This window comes from Anomaloglossus baeobatrachus, chromosome 7 (assembly GCF_048569485.1).
Source record: "Anomaloglossus baeobatrachus isolate aAnoBae1 chromosome 7, aAnoBae1.hap1, whole genome shotgun sequence".
Classification (NCBI taxonomy): Eukaryota; Metazoa; Chordata; class Amphibia; order Anura; family Aromobatidae; genus Anomaloglossus; species Anomaloglossus baeobatrachus.
Genome location: NC_134359.1, coordinates 16,795,529 through 16,821,435, shown reverse-complemented (window position 1 = coordinate 16,821,435; position 25,907 = coordinate 16,795,529). Strand labels below are relative to the sequence as shown.

At 43.0% G+C, this 25,907-nt stretch overlaps 1 protein-coding gene across 3 annotated transcripts in view; it reads right to left on the bottom strand.

Moving 5' to 3' along the window:
* The window catches only part of WNT6 (Wnt family member 6), a 90,565-nt gene extending 68,678 nt beyond the window's left edge, over positions 1-21,887 (bottom strand). The window contains exon 1 of one of the 3 annotated variants that reach the window (XM_075317086.1): positions 21,819-21,887. Coding sequence is in view for 1 of the 3 variants with exons in the window: in XM_075317084.1 (XP_075173199.1) it covers positions 21,234-21,310 (77 nt within the window). In the remaining 2 variants the exon portion in view is untranslated. Of the gene's footprint in view, positions 1-21,233; positions 21,645-21,818 lie in introns of those variants that run through there. The other 2 variants (XM_075317084.1, XM_075317085.1) reach the window with 2 other exon arrangements.
* Between the last annotated feature and the right edge of the window lie 4,020 nt (positions 21,888-25,907).

Sequence of the window (25,907 nt, the reverse complement as noted above, 5' to 3'; positions counted from 1 at the left end):
TGGATTTGAGCAAGTGAAATGCATGCTCAATTGGGTTAAGATCTGGTGATTGACTTGGCCATTGCAGAATGTTCCACTTTTTGGCACTCATGAACTCCTGGGTAGATTTGGCTGTATGCTTGGGGTCATTGTCCATCTGTACTATGAAGCGCCGTCCGATCAACTTTGCGGCATTTGGCTGAATCTGGGCTGAAAGTATATCCCGGTACACTTCAGAATTCATACGGCTACTCTTGTCTGCTGTTATGTCATCAATAAACACAAGTGACCCAGTGCCATTGAAAGCCATGCATGCCCATGCCATCACGTTGCCTCCACCATGTTTTACAGAGGATGTGGTGTGCCTTGGATCATGTGCCGTTCCCTTTCTTCTCCAAACTTTTTTCTTCCCATCATTCTGGTACAGGTTGATCTTTGTCTCATCTGTCCATAGAATACTTTTCCAGAACTGAGCTGGCTTCATGAGGTGTTTTTCAGCAAATTTAACTCTGGCCTGTCTATTTTTGGAATTGATGAATGGTTTGCATCTAGATGTGAACCCTTTGTATTTACTTTCATGGAGTCTTCTCTTTACTGTTGACTTAGAGACAGATACACCTACTTCACTGAGAGTGTTCTGGACTTCAGTTGATGTTGTGAACGGGTTCTTCTTCACCAAAGAAAGTATGCGGCGATCATCCACCACTGTTGTCATCCGTGGACGCCCAGGCCTTTTTGAGTTCCCAAGCTCACCAGTCAATTCCTTTTTTCTCAGAATGTACCCGACTGTTGATTTTTCTACTCCAAGCATGTCTGCTATCTCTCTGATGGATTTTTTCTTTTTTTTCAGCCTCAGGATGTTCTGCTTCACCTCAATTGAGAGTTCCTTAGACCGCATGTTGTCTGGTCACAGCAACAGCTTCCAAATGCAAAACCACACACCTGTAATCAACCCCAGACCTTTTAACTACTTCATTGATTACAGGTTAACGAGGGAGACGCCTTCAGAGTTAATTGCAGCCCTTAGAGTCCCTTGTCCAATTACTTTTGGTCCCTTGAAAAAGAGGAGGCTATGCATTACAGAGCTATGATTCCTAAACCCTTTCTCCGATTTGGATGTGAAAACTCTCATATTGCAGCTGGGAGTGTGCACTTTCAGCCCATATTATATATATAATTGTATTTCTGAACATGTTTTTGTAAACAGCTAAAATAACAAAACTTGTGTCACTGTCCAAATATTTCTGGACCTAACTGTATACCCTAATAAGACTTATGCATATAAAAAGGGGAGGTCCCTGAGACCCACAGGTGGAGACTGGTATGAATAATGAGGCATGAGAGACATATTTGCCAACTTTCCGAAAATGAGTGTAAAACTTCCAGACTCTGGAAAAATTGGCAAATTTCTCAGGCCAAGTGGTTACTTCATTTAAGGAGGTGTGAAATGGGGTGTGGATAAGTAGGGAATGGGATGAGGATAAATAGGGAACGGTGTGTGGATAAGTAGGGAATGGGGTGTTGATAAGTAGGGAATGGAGTGTGGATAAATAGGGAATGAAGTGTGGATAAGTAGGGAATGGGGTGTGGATAAGAAGGGAATGGAATGTGGATAAGTAGGGAATGGGATGTGGATAAGTAGGGAATGGGGTTTGGATAAGTAGGGAATGGGGTATGGATTAGTAGTGAATGGGGTGTGGATAAGTAGGGAATGGGATGTGGATAAATAGGGAATGGGATGTGGATAAGTGGGGAATGGGATGTGGATAAGTGGGGAATGGGATGTGGATAAGTGGGGAATGGGGTGTGGATAAGTAGGGAATGGGATGTGGATAAGTAGGGAATGGGGTGTGGATAAGTAGGGAATGGGATGTGGATAAGTAGGGAATGGGGTGTGGATAAGTAGGGAATGGGATGTGGATAAGTAGGGAATGGGGTGTGGATAAGTAGGGAATGGGATGTGGATAAGTAGGGAATGGGGTGTGGATAAGTAGGGAATGGGATGTGGATAAGTAGGGAATGGGGTGTGGATAAGTAGGGAATGGGGTGTGGATAAGTAGGGAATGGGATGTGGATAAGTAGGGAATGGGGTGTGGATAAGTAGGGAATGGGGTGTGGATAAGTGGGGAATGGGATGTGGATAAATAGGGAATGGGATGTGGATAAGTAGGGAATGGGATGTGGATAAATAGGGAATGGGATGTGGATAAATAGGGAATGGGATGTGGATTAGTAGTGAATGGGATGTGGATAAGTAGGGAATGGGGTGTGGATAAGTGGGGAATGGGATGTGGATAAATAGGGAATGGGATGTGGATAAATAGGGAATGGGATGTGGATTAGTAGTGAATGGGATGTGGATAAATAGGGAATGGGATGTGGATAAATAGGGAATGGGATGTGGATTAGTAGTGAATGGGATGTGGATAAATAGGGAATGGGGTGTGGATAAGTAGGGAATGGGATGTGGATAAATAGGGAATGGGATGTGGATTAGTAGTGAATGGGATGTGGATAAATAGGGAATGGGATGTGGATAAGTGGGGAATGGGATGTGGATAAGTAGGGAATGGAGTGTGGATAAGTAGGGAATGGGATGTGGATAAGTAGGGAATGGAGTGTGGATAAGTAGGGAATGGAGTGTGGATAAGTAGGGAATGGAGTGTGGATAAGTGAGGAATGGGATGTGGATAAGTGAGGAATGGGATGTGGATAAGTGAGGAATGGAGTGTGGACAAATAGGGAATAGGCAAAGGACAATAAATTCCAAAAACAAATGACAATCCTCAAAGATGCTTAAATCAGAAGTTGGTAAGAAGAGTGATATAAGGGGACAGGGAATGTGTGTATGATGCTTTTGAGGAGGCATGAGAAAGCGATAGGCGCTTTGTGCTCTGCCATGTTGTGCCTCCATAGAGGACCATATTACAGAAATATTTACACCTAGGAGCAATGCAGAATATCAATATACTGGCTTACACCATCCAAGAATCACACAAAGACTGATCTGCAGAAAAGTGTATAGAATGTAACACAAGCTGTACAAATGTGCTGCACGTCCCACAGGGTGCAACATCCGTCTACACAGGGAACCGTCCTCCTAGACAAAGAATTCAATAAAATCATAAGTTTCTCATAACAATCCGACATTGGCGAAGGTCACCGCCACCAATAAGTCATTATTTACACATCACATGAATCACAGCCTCGTGTTTGTCTTAGGGTATGTGCGCACGTTGCTTTTTACCTGCTTTTTACCTGCTTTTTTGCTGCTTTTTCTTCTGCGCTGTTTAATGCCAAAATGGATGTGTTCTTCTATTCAAGCAAAGTCTATGGGAATTTGGGTTTCTTGTTCACACTATGTTGTTCAAAATGCTGCCTTTTTGTGGCAGAACTTTGGTCAAAAACTCAGCTTTTCAAAGAAGCAACATGTCAATTGTTTTTGCCATTTGGGTTTTGCACTGCAAAGCTGAGTTTTTGACCAAAGTTCTGCCACAAAAAGGCAGCATTTTGAACAACATAGTGTGAACAAGAAACCCAAATTCCCATAGACTTTGCTTGAATAGAAGAACACATCCATTTTGGCATTAAACAGCGCAGAAGAAAAAGCAGCAAAAAAGCAGGTAAAAAGCAGGTAAAAAGCAACGTGCGCACATACCCTTATATGTTGTGTCATTGATAGAACCGATGATGAGTTGCAGCATTTGAGGCAGATGCAGAATAAATGGCCCAAGGAGATATCGTCTGTGAATCCAGGATTGCTGCATAGACGTGAGCTCAATTATGATTTCATTGGTAGAAAAGTGCATTATGTCTGTACAAATCTGATATCAACTGACTCATTCATAAGTAAAAAAAGCGTTCTCATCAGACTTTTCAAACTTCATTAAAAACAGAATATTAGACATATAAAGTCACAATACATGAAATTCTAAGATTTTACCTATTATAATACTGCACCTATGTACAAGAATATAACTACTATAATACTGCACCTATGTACAAGAATATAACTACTATAATACTGCCCCCTATGTACAAGAATATACCTACTATAATACTGCCCCTATGTACAAGAATATAACTACTATAATACTGCCCCTATATACAAGAATATAACTACTATAATACTGCCCCTATGTACAAGAATATAACTACTATAATACTGCCCCTATATACAAGAATATAACTACTATAATACTGCCCCTATATATACACAAGTATTTCTCTACGTTGGGGTCCCTAGCTTGTGTGTGTCCTCTCATGCAGTTAGTAGTTTTTCGTTTGTGAACCCTCCCCATACACACCTATTGCCAATCCACATCGTATATATAGCCTGGGTCTCAGCTTCCCATACACGGTAAGTTTTTTAGCTGCATGAGAGGACACACACAAGCTAGGGACCCCAACGTAGAGAAATACTTTGGCGTAGTGTTGGGGCTCTATTGCATTGATCAATTCAGTAGCTAAATTTCTCTTTATTCATATATTCATGGCAGTAATGCAGATTCCATTTTTCACATTTCATTCTTACACATAGCTATTGAATTTTTCATGTCAGTATTCACACAGCAGTTTCTGCTATTACATGTATTCCCCTTACATAGTCACTGGTGTGCATACCTTATCTCCCCATATAACTACTATAATACTGCCCCTATGTACAAGAATATAACTGCTATAATACTGCCCCCTATGTACAAGAATATAACTACTATAATACTGTCCCTATATACAAGAATATAACTACTATAATATGCCCCCTATGTACAGGAATATAACTACTATAATACTGCCCCTATGTACAAGAATATAACTACTATAATACTGCCCCTATCTACAAGAATATAACTACTATAATACTGCCCCCTATATACAAGAATATAACTACTATAATACTGCATCTATGTACAAGAATATAACTACAATAATACTTCCCCTATGTACAAGAATATAACTACTATAATACTGCCCCTATGTACAAGAATATAACTACTACCGGTATATTACTGCTCCTATGTACAAGAATATAACTACTATAATACTGCTCCTATGTACAAGAATATAACAACTATAATACTGCCCCCTTTGTACAAGAATATAACTACTATATTACTGCTCCTATGTACAAGAATATAACTACTATAATACTGCCCCCTATATACAAGAATATAACTACTATAATACTGCTCCTATGTACAAGAATATAACTACTATAATACTGCCCCCTTTGTACAAGAATATAACTACTATATTACTGCTGCTATGTACAAGAATATAACTACTATAATACTGCTCCTATGTACAAGAATATAACTACTATAATACTGCCCCCTATATACAAGAATATAACTACTATAATACTGCATCTATGTACAAGAATATAACTACTATAATACTTCTCCTATGTACATGAATATAACTACCGTACTATAATACTGCCCCCTATGTACAAGAATATAACTACTACCGGTATATTACTGCTCCTATGTACAAGAATATAACTACTATAATACTGCTCCTATGTACAAGAATATAACTACTATAATACTGCCCCCTATATACAAGAATATAACTACTATAATACTGCATCTATGTACAAGAATATAACTACTATAGTACTTCTCCTATGTACATGAATATAACTACCGTACTATAATACTGCCCCCTATGTACAAGAATATAACTACTACCGGTATATTACTGCTCCTATGTACAAGAATATAACTACTATAATACTGCTCCAATGTACAAGAATATAACTACTATAATACTGCCCCCTTTGTACAAGAATATAACTACTATATTACTGCTCCTATGTACAAGAATATAACTACTATAATACTGCCCCCTATGTACAAGAATATAACTACTATAATACTGCCCCTATATATACACAAGTATTTCTCTACGTTGGGGTCCCTAGCTTGTGTGTGTCCTCTCATGCAGTTAGTAGTTTTTCGTTTGTGAACCCTCCCCATACACACCTATTGCCAATCCACATCGTATATATAGCCTGGGTCTCAGCTTCCCATACACGGTAAGTTTTTTAGCTGCATGAGAGGACACACACAAGCTAGGGACCCCAACGTAGAGAAATACTTTGGCGTAGTGTTGGGGCTCTATTGCATTGATCAATTCAGTAGCTAAATTTCTCTTTATTCATATATTCATGGCAGTAATGCAGATTCCATTTTTCACATTTCATTCTTACACATAGCTATTGAATTTTTCATGTCAGTATTCACACAGCAGTTTCTGCTATTACATGTATTCCCCTTACATAGTCACTGGTGTGCATACCTTATCTCCCCATATAACTACTATAATACTGCCCCTATGTACAAGAATATAACTGCTATAATACTGCCCCCTATGTACAAGAATATAACTACTATAATACTGTCCCTATATACAAGAATATAACTACTATAATATGCCCCCTATGTACAGGAATATAACTACTATAATACTGCCCCTATGTACAAGAATATAACTACTATAATACTGCCCCTATCTACAAGAATATAACTACTATAATACTGCCCCCTATATACAAGAATATAACTACTATAATACTGCATCTATGTACAAGAATATAACTACAATAATACTTCCCCTATGTACAAGAATATAACTACTATAATACTGCCCCTATGTACAAGAATATAACTACTACCGGTATATTACTGCTCCTATGTACAAGAATATAACTACTATAATACTGCTCCTATGTACAAGAATATAACAACTATAATACTGCCCCCTTTGTACAAGAATATAACTACTATATTACTGCTCCTATGTACAAGAATATAACTACTATAATACTGCCCCCTATATACAAGAATATAACTACTATAATACTGCTCCTATGTACAAGAATATAACTACTATAATACTGCCCCCTTTGTACAAGAATATAACTACTATATTACTGCTGCTATGTACAAGAATATAACTACTATAATACTGCTCCTATGTACAAGAATATAACTACTATAATACTGCCCCCTATATACAAGAATATAACTACTATAATACTGCATCTATGTACAAGAATATAACTACTATAATACTTCTCCTATGTACATGAATATAACTACCGTACTATAATACTGCCCCCTATGTACAAGAATATAACTACTACCGGTATATTACTGCTCCTATGTACAAGAATATAACTACTATAATACTGCTCCTATGTACAAGAATATAACTACTATAATACTGCCCCCTATATACAAGAATATAACTACTATAATACTGCATCTATGTACAAGAATATAACTACTATAGTACTTCTCCTATGTACATGAATATAACTACCGTACTATAATACTGCCCCCTATGTACAAGAATATAACTACTACCGGTATATTACTGCTCCTATGTACAAGAATATAACTACTATAATACTGCTCCAATGTACAAGAATATAACTACTATAATACTGCCCCCTTTGTACAAGAATATAACTACTATATTACTGCTCCTATGTACAAGAATATAACTACTATAATACTGCCCCCTATGTACAAGAATATAACTACTATAATACTGCCCCTATGTACAAGAATATACCTACTATAATACTGCCCCTATGTACAAGAATATAACTACTATAATACTGCCCCATACGTACAAGAATATAACTACTATAATACTGCTCCTATGTACAAGAATGTAACTACTATAATACTGCCCCTATGTACAAGAATATCACTACTATAATACTGCTCCTATGTAAAAGAATATAACTACTATAATACTGCCCCCTATGTACAAGAATATAACTACTATAATACTGCCCCCTATGTACAAGAATATAACTACTATAATACTGCCCCTATGTACAAGAATATAACTACTATAATACTGCCCCTATGTACAAGAATATAACTACTATAATACTGCCCCCTATGTACAAAAATATAACTACTATAATACTGCCCCTATGTACAAGAATATAACTACTATAATACTGCCCCTATGTACAAGAATATAACTACTATAATACTGCCCCTATGTACAAGAATATAACTACTATAATACTGCCCCTATGTACAAGAATATAACTACTATAATACTGCCCCTATGTACAAGAATATACCTACTATATTACTGCCCCTATGTACAAGAATATAACTACTATAATACTGCCCCCTATGTACAGGAATATAACTACTATAATACTGCTCCTATGTAAAAGAATATAACTACTACAATACTGCCCCCTATGTACAAGAATATAACTACTATAATACTGCCCCCTATGTACAAGAATATAACTACTATAATACTGCCCCTATGTACAAGAATATAACTACTATAATACTGCCCCTATGTACAAGAATATAACTACTATAATACTGCCCCCTATGTACAAAAATATAACTACTATAATACTGCCCCTATGTACAAGAATATAACTACTATAATACTGCCCCTATGTACAAGAATATAACTACTATAATACTGCCCCTATGTACAAGAATATAACTACTATAATACTGCCCCTATGTACAAGAATATAACTACTATAATACTGCCCATATGTGCAAGAATATAACTACTATAATACTGCCTCCTATGTGCAAGAATATAACTACTATAATACTGCTCCTATGTACAAGAATATAACTACTATAATACTGCCCCCTATGTGCAAGAATATAACTACTATAATACTGCTCCTATGTACAAGAATATAACTACTATAATACTGCCCCCTATGTACAAGAATATAACTACTATAATACTGCTCCCTATCTACAAGATACAACTGAACATTTGCACAGCTACTCTGTAGTAACAGGAATAGCACTGTTTGGCTAACCATTGTTAGTCCCAGTGGTCTGACCGTCACCAAACAACAAGTTATCACATATTGCCTGAATGGGTAATAAAGAATTTAACCAGACAACTCCTGTAATGAAATGGAGAAAATGGAAAAATAAACCTCTGCTGTGGGTAAAGGGATGGGAGTCCCTGTTATTTGGGGTAAAGGGATGGGGGTCCCTGTTGTTTTGGGTAAAGGGATGGGGGTCCCTGTTGTTTTGGGTAAAGGGATGGGGGTCCCTGTTATCTTTAGTAGGACTTATAAAGACAGTTGTGGCCTCTTCTAGTCACTTTTCACTGTTTTTATCGCCTGGTTTCCGTGATTGCGCCTCTGGCAGCGACACCTGTATTTGTGGTGTTTAATAAATCATTTTGGGATAGGAGCCACGGAGGAGGTTTAGATGAGGCTGTATTTGGCAGGGGTGCTTGGTGGGGGGGATGCGGGGAGGTACACCTTAGATAATAAATTGTGTACAGGTGTAGGTTGTGCAGGTTGTGGCTGGAATAGCACTAACTTTGGAAAGTTTTATAAAATTCTAAATAGATTTAAAGAGTTCAGGTGTCAACAGATTCCCGGTCACTGAGCCTGGATATACCTCGGATAATCTATGTAACTAAATTCCCCCCTGTCATCCGGTCATCCCAGACCCAGGGGGGCTGAACAGCACAAAAAATAAAAACAAAAATCTCTCCAGCAGCAAATTCACAAAGTTTCTGGGATGTTTGTTTTTTTTCTTAAATATTTACCATTTTAAAACATGGCTTCTTTCTTCCAAAAACAGTGCCATCCCTGTCTATAGGTTCTCAAATCTCAAAATTTTTATAATAAGTACAGTTGGAATTTTTTGTGCTGAAGTGCACATTTGGTGCTGGCTTTTTGTTTTTTCTTCATTGAATTGGTCGGTGGCTGACCCTCACCTTGCTATGCACCCCAATTTGGGATGTATTCCATCTGTCTGGATTTTGGCAGTTGGTGACTGTTCACATTCAGTCATCAGGCCCTGTCCACAGGCTATTTACTTCATGCAGCATTTGCTTGGACCTGTCCCGCCCACAGCCTTGACTCAGTCATGGGTACGGGATTGAAATAGACCAGGTGAGTGCTGCTGAGAGCAGTTCTACTATTCATATATGAGGCCGTATGGCACATTTTATAAAAATATTTTAGTGTAGGACTGCCTCAAATGAGATTTGCCGTGACGTGGCGAGGCAGCTCAAGAAATTGCAATTTTTTGCCAAAAATCTCAAAATTTTTATAATAAGTACAGTTTGGAATTTTTAGTGCTGAAGTGCACATTTAGTGCTGGCTTTTTGTTTTTCCTGTCTACAGGTTGTGTGTGGTATTGCAGCTCAGCCCTATACACTTCTATGGACATGAGCTGCAGTTTCAGAATCAGCCGATAGACGGGTGCGGTGATGTTTTTGCGAGAAAGGAGACATTTTTTTCTAGTTTGGAACAATGTCTTCAATTTAAATTTGCAACAAAAATATTAAACATTGGCTGACAAAAATGTAAAAAAAAGTGCAAACATAAGTGTCACATAAGTGAATGTCGTTGCATTGTGAGCTGTAAGTGGCGGTGACCGCGACACAATAGTTACAGAAAAGATCCAAATGATTTGGACCCAAATGTAATGATACAAATCAAGAGAAAAACTCAGAAGGCGCTGAAGTATCACAAGCAAATAAGCGTTCAGGTGACTGGTGGGGGGTCCTCCGCCTGCAAAGGGAGGTCCATCCACAGCAACTTATTGATCAATTCCAGATAGTTATAAAGGTTTAAATTAAAAATAAAATGGGACGTTGCAGTTCTATGTACACTATCAGCTCTGCTACATCTGTAAACAGCTCTAGGTGTTAACCCACATACACCGCCTGTAATGTGACATGTTTCCAGATTCCACCACCTGTGTTATGAGTCAGTCATGGTGGACCCTGCTTCTTCTGTAAAGTCCACCATGACTCAGAGAACCATGACCTCTTCATGGGTCACATTCCTGACCTGACCTGGACGCTGCTCAAGGTCTCGGTGACTGACAGCTAATCCGTTTATCCTCTTCCTGCTGCTACCTGTTCTAGCTACTTTGCCTATCCTGCAGCAACAGCGTCCTCCCTCCCCGGTAACTGTGTCCTGATTCTCAGTTGTGACTCCAATGTGAAATCCACCTTCTGTTTCATCAGAGGCTGCAGTTTATACTCCAGAGCTGCACTCACTATTCTGCTGGTGCAGTCACTGTGTACATACATTACATTACTGATCCTGAGTTTCCTCCTGTATTATACTCCAGAGCTGCACTCACTATTCTGCTGGTTCAGTCTCTGTGTACATACATTACATTACTGATCCTGAGTTACCTCCTGTATTATACTCCAGAGCTGCACTCATTATTATGCTGGTGCAGTCACTGTGTACATACATTACATTACTGATCCGGTACTGATCCTGAGTTACCTCCTGTATTATACTGCAGAGCTGCACTCACTATTCTGCTGGTGCAGTCACTGTGTACATACATTATATTACTGATCCTGAGTTACCTCCTGTATTATACTGCAGAGCTGCACTCACTATTCTGCTGGTGCAGTCACTGTGTACATAGATTACATCATTTATCCTGTACTGATCCTGAGTTACCTCCTGTATTATACTCCAGAGCTGCACTCACTATTCTGCTGGTGCAGTCACTGTGTACGTATATTTCATTACTGATCCTGTACTGATCCTGTGTTACAACCTATATTATACTCTAGAGCTGCACTCACTATTCTGCTGGTGCACTCACTGTGTACATACATTACATTATTTATCCTGTACTGAACACCTCGTCTATTATACTCCAGAGCTGCACTCATTATTCTGCTGGTGCAGTCACTGTGTACATACATTTCATTACTTATCCTGTACTGATCCTGTGTTACAGCCTATATTATACTCCAGAGCTGCACTCACTCACTACACTATTCAGCTCACTGTACCTGGAAACCATCAACAAGCATGTTGTTCGGTATACCTCTAAGAGATCCTGTAATGTTGCTCTTCTCGCCACTTCTTCCTACAGTATCGGCAACTCCTATTCTGAAATACTCTGTTCTGCTATGAATAGTCTCAGTTACTGCAGATGTTAGTACCGGCGGTCACCTAGATTGTGAGGATGGCGGTGACAGGCGGTCACCAGATTGTGAGGATGGCGGTGACAGGCGGTCACCAGATTGTGAGGATGGCGGTGACAGGCGGTCACCAGATTGTGAGGATGGCGATGACAGGCGGTCACCAGATTGTGAGGATGGCGGTGACAGGCGGTCACCAGATTGTGAGGATGGCGGTGACAGGTGGTCACCAGATTGTGAGGATGGCGGTGACAGGCGGTCACCAGATTGTGAGGATGGCGGTGACAGGCGGTCACCAGATTGTGAGGATGGCGGTGACAGGCGGTCACAAACATACTGAGTAAGGTCTCTCAGACAAAGGTTTCGGCACAGATTGATGATAAAATGTGCTGTTTAAGCTCTTTTAAAAAAATATCAAGAAATGGAAACGTTGAGGACCACAGACGCAGACCTAGACTAAGGAAAGTTAGCGCAACCAATGAAAGACACATCATGATTACTTCCAGTTCAGAAGATGTCCAGCAGCGGCGCCATCAGCGCAGAACTAGTAGCAACCGATGGGACCAGATTCACGGTGAAGCATCATTCACCCATCTACTGTTCGGAGAAGATTGACCAGACGTCACGTTTATGGCCAAAACCCATATTTTCCACACTGAAGCAAGGACAAGTGACTCCACAATGCACAATAACATAGGAACAGGGATGCAGAAAATGTCACAATGTGAATTGTTTGGAGTCACAATGTGAAATATTTGGATGTAACAGAAGCAGTTTGTTCCCAAAGGTCTGGAGAGCGACACAATAATGAGGGTCTGCAGGAGCAGCGACATGAAGAACGACGAGTCCTGGAGGTGATGATCCGGCCCCAGAGAGTCATCATCTCACACCGAATGCTGAGGATGGAGGCAACAGGTGGTTACCAGATTCTGAGGATGAAGGCAACGGGTGGTCACCGAATACTGAGGATGGAGACAACGAATGGTCACTGAATACTGAGGATGGAGGAGACGGGCAGTCACTGAATACTGAGGACAGAGGAAACAGGCGGTCACCGATTACTGAGGATGGAGGAGATGGGCAATCACTGAATACTGAGGATGGAGGAGACAGACGGTCACTGAATACTGAGGATAGAGAAGACAGACGGTCACTGAATACTGAGGATGGAGGAGACGGGCGGTCACTGAATACTGAGGATGGAGGAGACAGACGGTCACTGAATACTGAGGATAGAGAAGACAGACGGTCACTGAATACTGAGGACGGAGGAGACGGGCGGTCACTGAATACTGAGGATGGAGGAGACGGGCGGTCACTGAATACTGAGGATGGAGGAGACGGGCGGTCACTGAATACTGAGGATGGAGGAGACGGGGGGGGTAACTCAATACTGAGGATGGAGGAGACGGGCGGTCACTAAATACTGAGGGCGGAGGAGACGAGCGGTCACTGAATACTGAGGACGGAGGAGATGGGCGGTCACTGAATACTGAGGATTGAGGAGACGGGCGGTCACTGAATACTGAGGATGGAGGAGACGGGCGGTCACTGAATACTGAGGATGGAGGAGATGGGCGGTCACTGAATACTGAGGATTGAGGAGACGGGCAGTCACTGAATACTGAGGAGGGAGGAGACGGGCGGTCACTGAATACTGAGGAGGGAGGAGACGGGCGGTCACTGAATACTGAGGAGGGAGGAGACGGGCGGTCACTGAATACTGAGGATGGAGGAGACGGGCGGTCACTGAATACTGAGGGCGGAGGAGACGAGCGGTCACTGAATACTGAGGACGGAAGAGACGAGCGGTCACTGAATACTGAGGGCGGAGGAGACGGGCGGTCACCAGATACTGAGGGAATTTACAATTCTCTTTTGTTTATTCACGTTTTTATTTTGTTAATTGATAATAATAAACTCTTCTGCTTGTGAAATCTTCGTATTCTGCAGCATTGTATCCTCCGCTGCCGGGATATACGGTACATTCTCCACTGTGTTGTTGTTTTCTGTAGATCTTTATGTTTCTCCCACAATCTACAATACGTTACAATAGGACAAATATCTTTTCTCATCTCACATCTTAAAATTTCCTGGACACTGAGCCAAGGTCACTTCTACTCCCTTCTGCAGACTACAGAGAAGATAGAAACAGCTGCAGCGGATCTGTCATCATGGCTACTGATTCTGAGGTACCTAAGGCTCATTGGCGGACATGGACAGAGAGGGCCCCTGTGCAAGGACAATATATGGGCCCTGTGCGGCTCAGAAGCTCCTCATAATGCATAATTCCACCAGTTTTAAATAAAATAAATCTTTATTTTTATATAACACTAACATATTCCACAGCGCTTTACATACGTCAGGAACACTGTCCCCATTGGGGCTCACAATCTAAATTCCCTATCTGTATGTCTTTGGAGTGTGGGAGGTAACCAGAGAAAACCCGGAGAAAACCCAGAGAAAACCCACGCAAACATGGGGAGAACATACAAACTCCTTACAGATGGTGTCCTTGGTGGGATTCAAACCCAGGACCCCAGCGCTGCAAGACTGCAGTGCTAACCACTGAGCCACCACAAGACTGCAGTGCTAACCACTGAGCCACCACAAGACAGAAGTGCTAAACACTGAGCCACCACAAGACTGCAGTGCTAACCACTGAGCCACCACAAGACTGCAGTGCTAACCACTGAGCCACCATGCCGCCCATTTTGAAGGTAGGTGTGGCCCCCTGACCTCTTGGGCCCCTGTGCGACCGCATAGGTTGCACCAATGATATGTCCGCCCCGGCTAAGGCTATTATGAGTGATAAAGTCAGCAAATATTGTGTATCTAATCCCACTCCATTATACTGTCTCCTTAGTGCAGAATCAAAGCTTGTCATGTGTGATACTGTGCTAAAGAGCAGGTGTATCTAAGCCTAACTTGTCATGCTGTCATTGAGCCTCTGCATCTAAGCCTATCGTGTATTCCTGTCTGCTGAGATGTGTATCTAATCCCATCATGTGTGATACCATCTCAGAGGTGCACTACTTCCCCCATCATATACTGTGCAGTTATTAGTCCGGTCACTTGCAGATTTCGCTGTGTCCCGGAATCACGTCCTGCCATAATCCGGGCCATGTGTTACTATTTCATTTTTCACATCTGCTTCCAGAAAAGCTGAAGATATAGAAATTCCGGGATGTGACATTTCCCAGCATTCTCTTTGGTAACAATTAAAAACGTGACAGAATCTGATGGCGTCCACACAACATGCCGCTCTCATTAGCCGCATCTGGATCTATTGGAACGATGCGGCCGTCATGTGACCACTGCCGGTGCCAGGGCTCCTATAGACTGATGTCACCGTCCTGATACATTGTATGTGCTGCGGGGGCAGAGCTACAGGGTGGCACTATATACATGGCGTCACATACATGTGCAGGACGGCACACGGGTCACTATGGATGTATGCCAAGTCCACAGGCAAGAGACGAAGAAGAACCCAACCGAGGCATGAGCGACACAACCGTGGCCTCTCTGTGGCTGCATGAGCCTTCCACACCATCCATACAGCCACGGAATTGGGTTGCAAACATTTGTTGTGTGTTTGGCCACAAATTCCACAATAAATCAAGAACAAAATCCAAGGTTAGCAAAGGGTAAAATCCGCGGTGAAAACCGTCAGAAAGATGAAATGTTCCAGATTTTGTTACAATCCATTTTGCTGCTTTAATCCGTGCAGATTTGTGTTCCTGATTCCACCTGTTTTATCAGTCCACGTCTGATCCAGCCACTCATCAATCTGATATCAGTCGCTCTATGTCTCGTATTCTCACATCTGTCTATTATAGGTTTAAATATCTATTTCACATCTCTAAATTATCTAAGTATCTCACATTTATCTACTATAAAAAATTCTATCTATCCATCTCCTTCTCTCTCTCTCTCTCTCTCTCTCTACAGTCATGCTCAAAAGTGTTAGCACCTCCAGCGCTTTGTTTCCATCCATTTCTGGGGCTTCTTGAAGTGTTTGGGGTCATTGTCCTGCTGGAGACCCCTAACCTAGGACTATGCTCAGCTTTCTGACACTGGGCTCTACATTGCCACCCAGAATCCTTTGGTAATCTTCAGATTTTATGATGCCTTGCACACAGTTACCGCACCCAGTGCCAGAGGCAGCAAAATGACCCCAAAACATCTCTGTCCTCCACCATATGTGACTGTAGGTGCCGTGTTCTTTACTTTGTAGGCCTCATTCCGTTTTTGGTAAACAGTAGAATGATGTATTTTACCAGAAAGCTCTACCTGGGTCTCATCTGTCCACAAGACGCTTTCCCAGAGGATATTGGTTACTCATATACATTTTGGCTTTTTTCTGTCTCTGTATCAGCAGTGGGGTCCTCCTGGGTCTCCTCCATAGCGTTTCATTTCATTCAGATGTGGACAGATAGTTTGCACTGACACTGATGTCCCCTGAGCTGCAGGATGGCTGGAATTTCTTTGGACCTTGATTGGGGCTTATCCACCATCTGGACTGTCCTACGTTATAACCTTGAAGCAGTGTATCTTTGCTATCTATGTCCAGGGAGATTATCTACAGTGCCATGGGTTGTAAACTTCTTCTTTATGTTGTGCAATATGGATGGATAAAGGAACATCAATATCTCTGGAGATGGACTTGTAACCTTGAGATTGTTGATATTTTTCAACAATTTTGGTTCTCCAGTTCTTAGACCGTTCTCTTCTCCTCTTTCTATTCTCCATGCTTAGTGCGGCACACACAGACACATAATGCAAAGATGGAGTCAACTTCTCCCCTTTTTATCTGGTTTCAGTAGTGATCTTCATATTGCCCATACATGTTATTTGCCACAGGTGAGTTTGCAAGAAAATCACATCCTTGAAACAAAGTTGTTTACCCACAATTTTGAGAAGGTACCTACAATTGTGAGGCCCATTTTTGTGTGGTTTTGTGTGAAATTATGTGGGGGGTTTTTTAGGAAATAATTATGTGTATAACAAAAAATGTGTAATTGCAATAATTTTATGGGAGAAATACTTCCTTTACTGGAACAATTTCAAGGGTGCCAACACTTTCAAGTATGATTGAGTATATATATATTTATTTAGAATATCTTTCTACTATCTACCGATCTCATATCAATCATCTGTATATTATCTATCTCACATCTACAGTATCTACTATACTTATTTATCTATTAATCTATTTATCTATCTTTACTTTCATACTTTCACTTCTAGCATCCATTCATTATCGATATATTTTTTCTCTTAGCTATAAGTCTACATTTTCATATCAATCTATGTATCTTTTCATATCTATATTATATCCATCTCACATCTAATATCTATCTATCTATCTATCTACATATCTATCTACAGTATTTAACAAATATATAATGAAGCAGTACTAGAGTCTTTAAATGGGTGCAAGGCTTACCAGACACATACCCATAGGTGCAATGAAATAGAAATGGAAAAAACAAGCAACGCTCCAATCTCATTGTGCAAAAAAAGTGGAGGACTGTCTTTTATCCCATGTGCAACATTTCAGTTCCACAAAGATAACTTGATAGATAGATAGATATAGGGATAGATAGATATAGGGATAGATAGATAGAGATAGATAGATAGATAGATAGATAGATAGATAGATAGAGGGATAGATAGAGGGATAGATAGATAAAGGGATAGATAGATAGATAGATAGATAGAGGGATAGATAGGTAGATAGAGAGATAGATAGATAGATAGAGGGATAGATAGATAGATCTATCTATCATTTATCTGTCCCTCTATCTATCTCTCTATCATCTATCTATCAATCCCTCTATCTATCTATCTATCTATCTATCTATCTATCTATCTATCCCTCTATCTATCCCTCTATCTATCTATCTATCCCTCTATCTATCTATCTATCTATCTATCTAGCTATCTATCCCTCTATCTATCTATCCCTCTATCTATCTATCTATCTATCTATCCCTCTATCTATCTATCCCTCTATCTATCTATCTATCTATCTATCTATCTATCCCTCTATCTATCTATCTATCTATCTATCTATCTATCTATCTATCTATCTATCTATCTATCCCTCTATCTATCTATCTATCTATCTATCTATCTATCTATCTATCCCTCTATCTATCTATCTATCCCTCTATCTATCTATCTATCCCTCTATCTATCTATCTATCTATCTATCTATCTATCTATCCAGCTTGTTTGCAGAGTATTCTATGGAGGATGTTACTTAATATGATGTCATTATTGAAATCACAAGAAAATACACAATGGATGGAGGACACTTTTAAATTGTATAAATATTTTATAGATTCTTCCAGATACTTAGATCCACTGCTTCAAGTATTTTGTAGCCACAGAGTAATTCCAATAATATGGTAGCACAATGCGGAGGAGTTGCCGTTTAAGCAGCTGAATAATATCCTGCACCTTGTATCCATTCATGTATCAGAACTATGACATTTTCTATGATTTTGTCTTCACAGCACAGTCTGCAGTGATTTATGGAGCAATCTCATGGTTGTGTGGAGGTCTGCCAGCTTAAAATCCATCCTCCATCATTTTACTATTAATTGCTGGAATCTCCATTTGCACTCCCAGTGTGTGGTGTAATATAGACTAGTCAGTGACTAAATGCCTTTATGACAATAACAACAGCAGCGACCCCTACAGGTCATTACATATAGAGCCGAAAGAGGGGGCAAATCACTGCAATTGTCATCAGATTGCGAATACCTGCAGCTCCACTAATTTAGCAATGAATAGCCAGTTTCATAGTAAAATCACACGAAGGTTTCATGGATTCTGTTATGTCACTTTTGTTCTCTTATTATCAAACATTTTATATTTGTATTTAAACAATGGTAGTGAAAATTGTAATAGACTATTATGTACCAATAATAACACAAAACATATAGCTGGCGGCTGCAATAGATTCTCTTGGGTGACCTGGGCATTGGCTCCTGGGAAGCAATGGGCACCACATGGGGGTGGAAGAATTAATCAGATCGATACTTTTGTATATGATTGGTTGCTATAGGTAACTGCTTCACTTTTACCATTTCAGTTTTGACTTATTTCAAGCTGAGCAGTCTCCATTGTGTGAATATCCAGCTGTGGTAATAATGCAACTCCCAATAATTCCATTTCCAGAGCATGCTAGGAGTTGTAGTTTTGCAATAGATGGAGATTCACCAGTCCAGCAAGCTGTGAAATAATTAATTTATGATTATGGACATTGACTGGTCGTACTTCAGATCATTTGTGTGGGTGAAAACCTCCAAACCATTTGTAACTCAGTTGCACACACACACACACACACACACACACACACACACACACACACACACACACACACACACACACACACACACACACACATGTATATATATATATTTTCACATTATGGGCACATACATTAACAAGCATTGGTCGAAAAGAATATACATGATCTGATCATTTGAAAAATAATCAATATTAATGATCTTGGGGTTCACATACTTTTTATCATGATAAGGACAAGGACAAGCTTGCTTGGCTACCTGTATGCTTTCAAATCACCTCCTGTTCTGAGCATCTAGGGGTCAAGGCAAGATTTGCAGATTGGGGTTAGTAGAGCGATGCCACCATGAGGCACCCTCTGATTGCAAGCTCTTGGGAGCCAGCACCCTCTATCACCCCACCATTGTGTGAGGTGAGTGATAGGATCAATATGTGCAGACACCAGACAGCCCCCCACCCACCTCCCTCCGTTATGGGTCCAAAATGAGGACCCGCTGATTGAGAGCCCCTTCTCCCAGGTCACACTCACTATCTTCTCTGTGCAAATATTAACCCGTCCTCTGCCAGATCCTGCTACAAAGCTGTTTAACCCGTTTATTTCCCCAACTGCTGCTCTTGTCTGAACTTGTCTGCGAGATAAAATACTTTATAAACTTCTCTGGTAATAATTAATGTAGATCAAGATAAAAAAAAATCAAGAATTACAGATTGTGCTCCTGGAAAAAGCTGCAAGAATGAAGTAAGCAGCATTAGGCAACCTTTGCCTCCCCACCTGCCCTCCATCCAGTGGTAGACATGCTGGGACGTATATTACAAGCGGTCATGACACTGTATTGGACAAGCATCAAGTTCCAGTAGGACTATAAGTCCCAGCATACCCTGACATGCTTAGGCTTGTCGTTCTTCAGTCCTTTTGTATACACATAACAGCGATTATCCTTAGTGCAACCTCTGCATAAATGTGCAATCTGTGGACACATTAACTGCTGGAACTATAAACCACAGTCACCCATGGCATAATGTTTATATATGTGTGTGTGTGTGTGTGTGTATATATATATATAGACTCTTTGCTTAGTATTTGTGGTGGTCCTGAAAGTCCAAGTGTGCCCAGATATGCTGAGAGGCTCTGTTTCCCCAATGTTCAGTGCCATAAAAGTCCATTGTGATTTCTTGGGGCTCGTAGTATCAGAGCTTTTAGTATATTGTACTGTGCTACTAATGACTTCCTAGAAGAACTACAACCCTCAGCATGTACGGCTTAGGTTACCTGCTACTATATGACTACACTTGTGCCACCTGCGCTGGAGCCACAGATCCGACCTCACCTGAGGCTTGTGGCTCCTTAATACATGGATATCCTTATTATAACACACAACTCTCTCCAGCAGAAGAACTACAACTCCCAGCAGGCTGTAAAGAATCACTAGTTTCTGCTTTGCTCCACGCCCAATAAACCATGAGACTCCTCCAGGAATCTGCGCATTTTTTTTTTATTTGCGGTGCGCAAATCTTTGGCTATGGATAACTCAGTGAGCTTAACCCTTGAACCCCCATCTACAGACTATCACTCCAACACTGTCACACTAGGCTAGCCTCTGCAGAGCATTGCAACATTTCCATCAACCGCATAGAGTATTTGTTATTTTTAGCAATCATATGTAATCCTGAGGCTGTCAAAGCGCAACAGAGCATTGCTCCCCAGTCTCTCAACAGCTCCACTGTCTGAGTCCTTTGCATTATGTCACTGATCTCTAGCAGCAACCAGTTAAGTTGACTTGACAAGCTCCTAGACATCTCCTCACTGTGCTCCTGACAAAACATTGAGGACTAACCCCAAACAGATCTCTGCTTGCTGTGGATAACCTTCATCAAATATCTTGGGCATGTGGAGAAGGACAAGTGAGAGCTTGTGGATAAGTCAGCCAGGGTTATCATCATCATCATCATCATTCTAGGATCAATGCCTGCTGGGTTCTACTCACCACCACAGTCCTATGATGTTTGCAGGACACAGGAGTATGAAGAAGAGACCCAGCTGAGTCCTGGACAGGGGCATCATGGTTGCTTTGACAAAAGGTGAGTGAGACAATTTCACAAGACAGATGAATATATAGCTCCTTCTGCTTCTTCCTCAGTGCAATCAAGGGGAGGCAGCCAAGAACTCACAAGGAGCTACATCAACAAGTAGAAAACTCCTAGGAATGCCTGGATTGTTCACTTTTTCTCCCTATGGGGATGGAGGAGAGGTGGGAGGACAGTAGCACCACTCAGCATGTGCTGGAGCTCTGGGGACATGGGCAGAAGATCCAGGGAGCTCCAATGCGCAATCAGTGGGCATAGACTGTCCTGCAAGCTGAGAGCAAAGAAAGGGGAGCAAGTTTTGGGAGGAACACACAAGGGTCGTGGGTGGAGAGATGAAAGACAAGGAGGAGGGAATAGATAGAGGGAGGTGAATAAGAATTATTAATTGTGCATTGCCCTCCATGGTGGGGAGGGGGTAGACAGTTCTGCTATTGCACAGCGCACATGCAATGGCCACTACAGGTAGGACAAGGTGTGGCAGTTACCTGGCTACTGGAGCTCACTGGACCTGGCAATAGCAGAGGGTGGCATAGCAGGGTGGCATAGCAGGGTGGCACAGGTGAAATGCACTCCTCTGTATCTGCTATCTACTCCCTCCAGCCCATAAATCTCCCTTGTCATTCAGAAGTTTGCACAAGAATGCAGAGAAGACTTGGCAGTATCTCGCCTCTGCAGGGAGGAAAGAATGGGAGGATTAAATAAAATACATAAATACATTTCTTAAAAGTGCAGCAGATAATAAATGGACAAAGAGGGGGGGGGGGGGGGAATATTGCTACAATGTAACAACCCCCAACAGTGTGAAGATGAGAAGAGGAAGCGAAGGGGCCTGAGAGCAGCGCAAAAGTCTCAGGAATGAGGTCCCTGCAGGTGGCAGCTCCTGGAGAGGTTATCTGCAGATGGGAGAGGAGCAGGAGGGAGCAGGGCAGGCACAAGACATGGGGAGACCTGAGGAACACGAGCAGATGGGGGGGGGGGATAATGGGGAGACCTGAGGAACACGAGCAGATGAGGGGGGGGGGGGATAATGGGGAGACCTGAGGAACACGAGCAGATGAGGGGGGGGGCGGATAATGGGGAGGCCTGAGGAACACGAGCAGATGGGGGGGGGGATAATGGGGAGACCTGAGGAACACGAGCAGATGAGGGGGGGGGGGATAATGGGGAGACCTGAGGAACACGAGCAGATGGGGGGGGGGGATAATGGGGAGACCTGAGGAACACGAGCAGATGGGGGGGGGATAATGGGGAGACCTGAGGAACACGAGCAGATGAGGGGGGATAATGGGGAGACCTGAGGAACACGAGCAGATGGGGGGGGGGATAATGGGGAGACCTGAGGAACACGAGCAGATGGGGGGGGGATAATGGGGAGACCTGAGGAACACGAGCAGATGGGGGGGGAGGATAATGGGGAGACCTGAGGAACACGAGCAGATGGGGGGGGGGGATAATGGGGAGACCTGAGGAACACGAGCAGATGGGGGGGGGGATAATGGGGAGACCTGAGGAACACGAGCAGATGAGGGGGGATAATGGGGAGACCTGAGGAACACGAGCAGATGGGGGGGGGGATAATGGGGAGACCTGAGGAACACGAGCAGATGGGGGGGGGATAATGGGGAGACCTGAGGAACACGAGCAGATGGGGGGGGGATAATGGGGAGACCTGAGGAACACGAGCAGATGAGGGGGGGGATAATGGGGAGACCTGAGGAACACGAGCAGATGAGGGGGGGGGGGATAATGGGGAGACCTGAGGAACACGAGCAGATGAGGGGGGGGGGGGAATGGGGAGACCTGAGGAACACGAGCAGATGGGGGGGGGGGATAATGGGGAGACCTGAGGAACACGAGCAGATGGGGGGGGGATAATGGGGAGACCTGAGGAACACGAGCAGATGGGGGGGGGTAATGGGGAGACCTGAGGAACACGAGCAGATGGGGGGGGGATAATGGGGAGACCTGAGGAACACGAGCAGATGAGGAGGGGGATAATGGGGAGACCTGAGGAACACGAGCAGATGGGGGGGGGATAATGGGGAGACCTGAGGAACACGAGCAGATGAGGGGGGGGGGGATAATGGGGAGACCTGAGGAACACGAGCAGATGGGGGGGGGATAATGGGGAGACCTGAGGAACACGAGCAGATGAGGAGGGGGATAATGGGGAGACCTGAGGAACACGAGCAGATGGGGGGGGGGATAATGGGGAGACCTGAGGAACACGAGCAGATGGGGGGGAGGATAATGGGGAGACCTGAGGAACACGAGCAGATGGGGGGGGGGAATAATGGGGAGACCTGAGGAACACGAGCAGATGGGGGGGGGGTAATGGGGAGACCTGAGGAACACGAGCAGATGGGGGGGGTAATGGGGAGACCTGAGGAACACGAGCAGATGGGGGGGGATAATGGGGAGACCTGAGGAACACGAGCAGATGGGGGGGGGATAATGGGGAGACCTGAGGAACATGAGCAGATGGGGGGGGGATAATGGGGAGACCTGAGGAACACGAGCAGATGAGGAGGGGGATAATGGGGGGACCTGAGGAACACGAGCGGATGGGGGGGGGGATAATGGGGAGACCTGAGGAACACGAGCAGATGGGGGGGGATAATGGGGAGACCTGAGGAACACGAGCAGATGGGGGGGGGGATAATGGGGAGACCTGAGGAACACGAGCAGATGGGGGGGGATAATGGGGAGACCTGAGGAACACGAGCAGATGGGGGGGGGGATAATGGGGAGACCTGAGGAACACGAGCAGATGGGGGGGATAATTGGGGAGACCTGAGGAACACGAGCAGATGGGGGGGATAATGGGGAGACTTGAGGAACACGAGCAGATGGGGGGGGGGATAATGGGGAGACCTGAGGAACACGAGCAGATGGGGGGGGATAATGGGGAGACCTGAGGAACACGAGCAGATGGGGGGGGGGATAATGGGGAGACCTGAGGAACACGAGCAGATGGGGGGGATAATTGGGGAGACCTGAGGAACACGAGCAGATGGGGGGATAATGGGGAGACTTGAGGAACACGAGCAGATGGGGGGGGGGATAATGGGGAGACCTGAGGAACACGAGCAGATGGGGGGGATGATGGGGAGACCTGAGGAACACGAGCAGATGGGGGGGGATAATGGGGAGACCTGAGGAACACGAGCAGATGGGGGGGATAATGGGGAGACCTGAGGAACACGAGCAGATGGGGGGGGATGATGGGGAGACCTGAGGAACACGAGCAGATGGGGGGGGGATAATGGGGAGACCTGAGGAACACGAGCAGATGGGGGGGGGGGATAATGGGGAGACCTGAGGAACACGAGCAGATGGGGGGGGGGATAATGGGGAGACCTGAGGAACACGAGCAGATGGGGGGGGGATAATGGGGAGACCTGAGGAACACGAGCAGATGGGGGGGGGGATAATGGGGAGACCTGAGGAACACGAGCAGATGGGGGGGGATAATGGGGAGACCTGAGGAACACGAGCAGATGAGGGGGGGGGGGATAATGGGGAGACCTGAGGAACACGAGCAAATGGGGGGGGGATAATGGGGAGACCTGAGGAACACGAGCAGATGAGGGGGGGATAATGGGGAGACCTGAGGAACACGAGCAGATGGGGGGTGCTGGGTGAATAAGGAGGGGTATATTGACTTGAAGGAATTTAGCAAAAGCATCAAGATAATAAGATCTTTATTTGTGAATATTGGAATTATCTTCCCTCTATGTGACCACTAACTGGACAGGCCTCACCCTGCAGGGTTTACTGCTCATCTGATCAATAATATTATAGTATAGAACATTACTGATTATTAAAGGGCTATGCATACAATTATTTCTCTTTTTCTTTTTTTTCTCTTTTTTTTTAACTGATTTTTAATTTTCCAGCATTACCTGCTTGTTCAGTGTCACTTTCTCTTATAAATTCCATTTACATAGAAGAATAACTTGAGGTTGGAGGTCTCCCTGAGTTATATGAGAAGATGGTGTGTTTGGAAACAGGTTTACTGATGGTACACCATTTTTGAAGTATATGCAATATTTTACTTTCCACAGTATTGATCTTCAGCTAACAACAGGTCAGGTAGTTAATACTTTATATATAGAAGGGTTATCCAGAAGGTGAAATGTTACAAGATGAAATTGTAAGAAGAGGGACGCTGGGGTCCTGGGTTCAAATCCCATTAAGACAACATCTGCAAGGAGTTTGTATGTTCTCCCCAAGTTTGCATGGGTCTCCTCTGGCTTCTTTGGTTTCCTCCCACACTACAAAGACTGATAGGGAATTTAGATTGTGAGCCCCAATGGGGGCAGTGATGATGATGTATGTACAATTAATGGTTTTATATAAGTGGGTAACTATATAAATGCAAGTGAAATGAGGTATTCTGTTCAAGGCGTGTCCAGTACAGGACTTATTCTTGTATATTTTGCACATAGATAAGTAGATAGATAGATAGAAGAGAAAAAGATAGATTTTTTTTAGATAGATAAATAGACGGATATATAGATAGAGGGATAGATAGATAGATAGATAGAGGGATAGATAGATAGATAGATAGA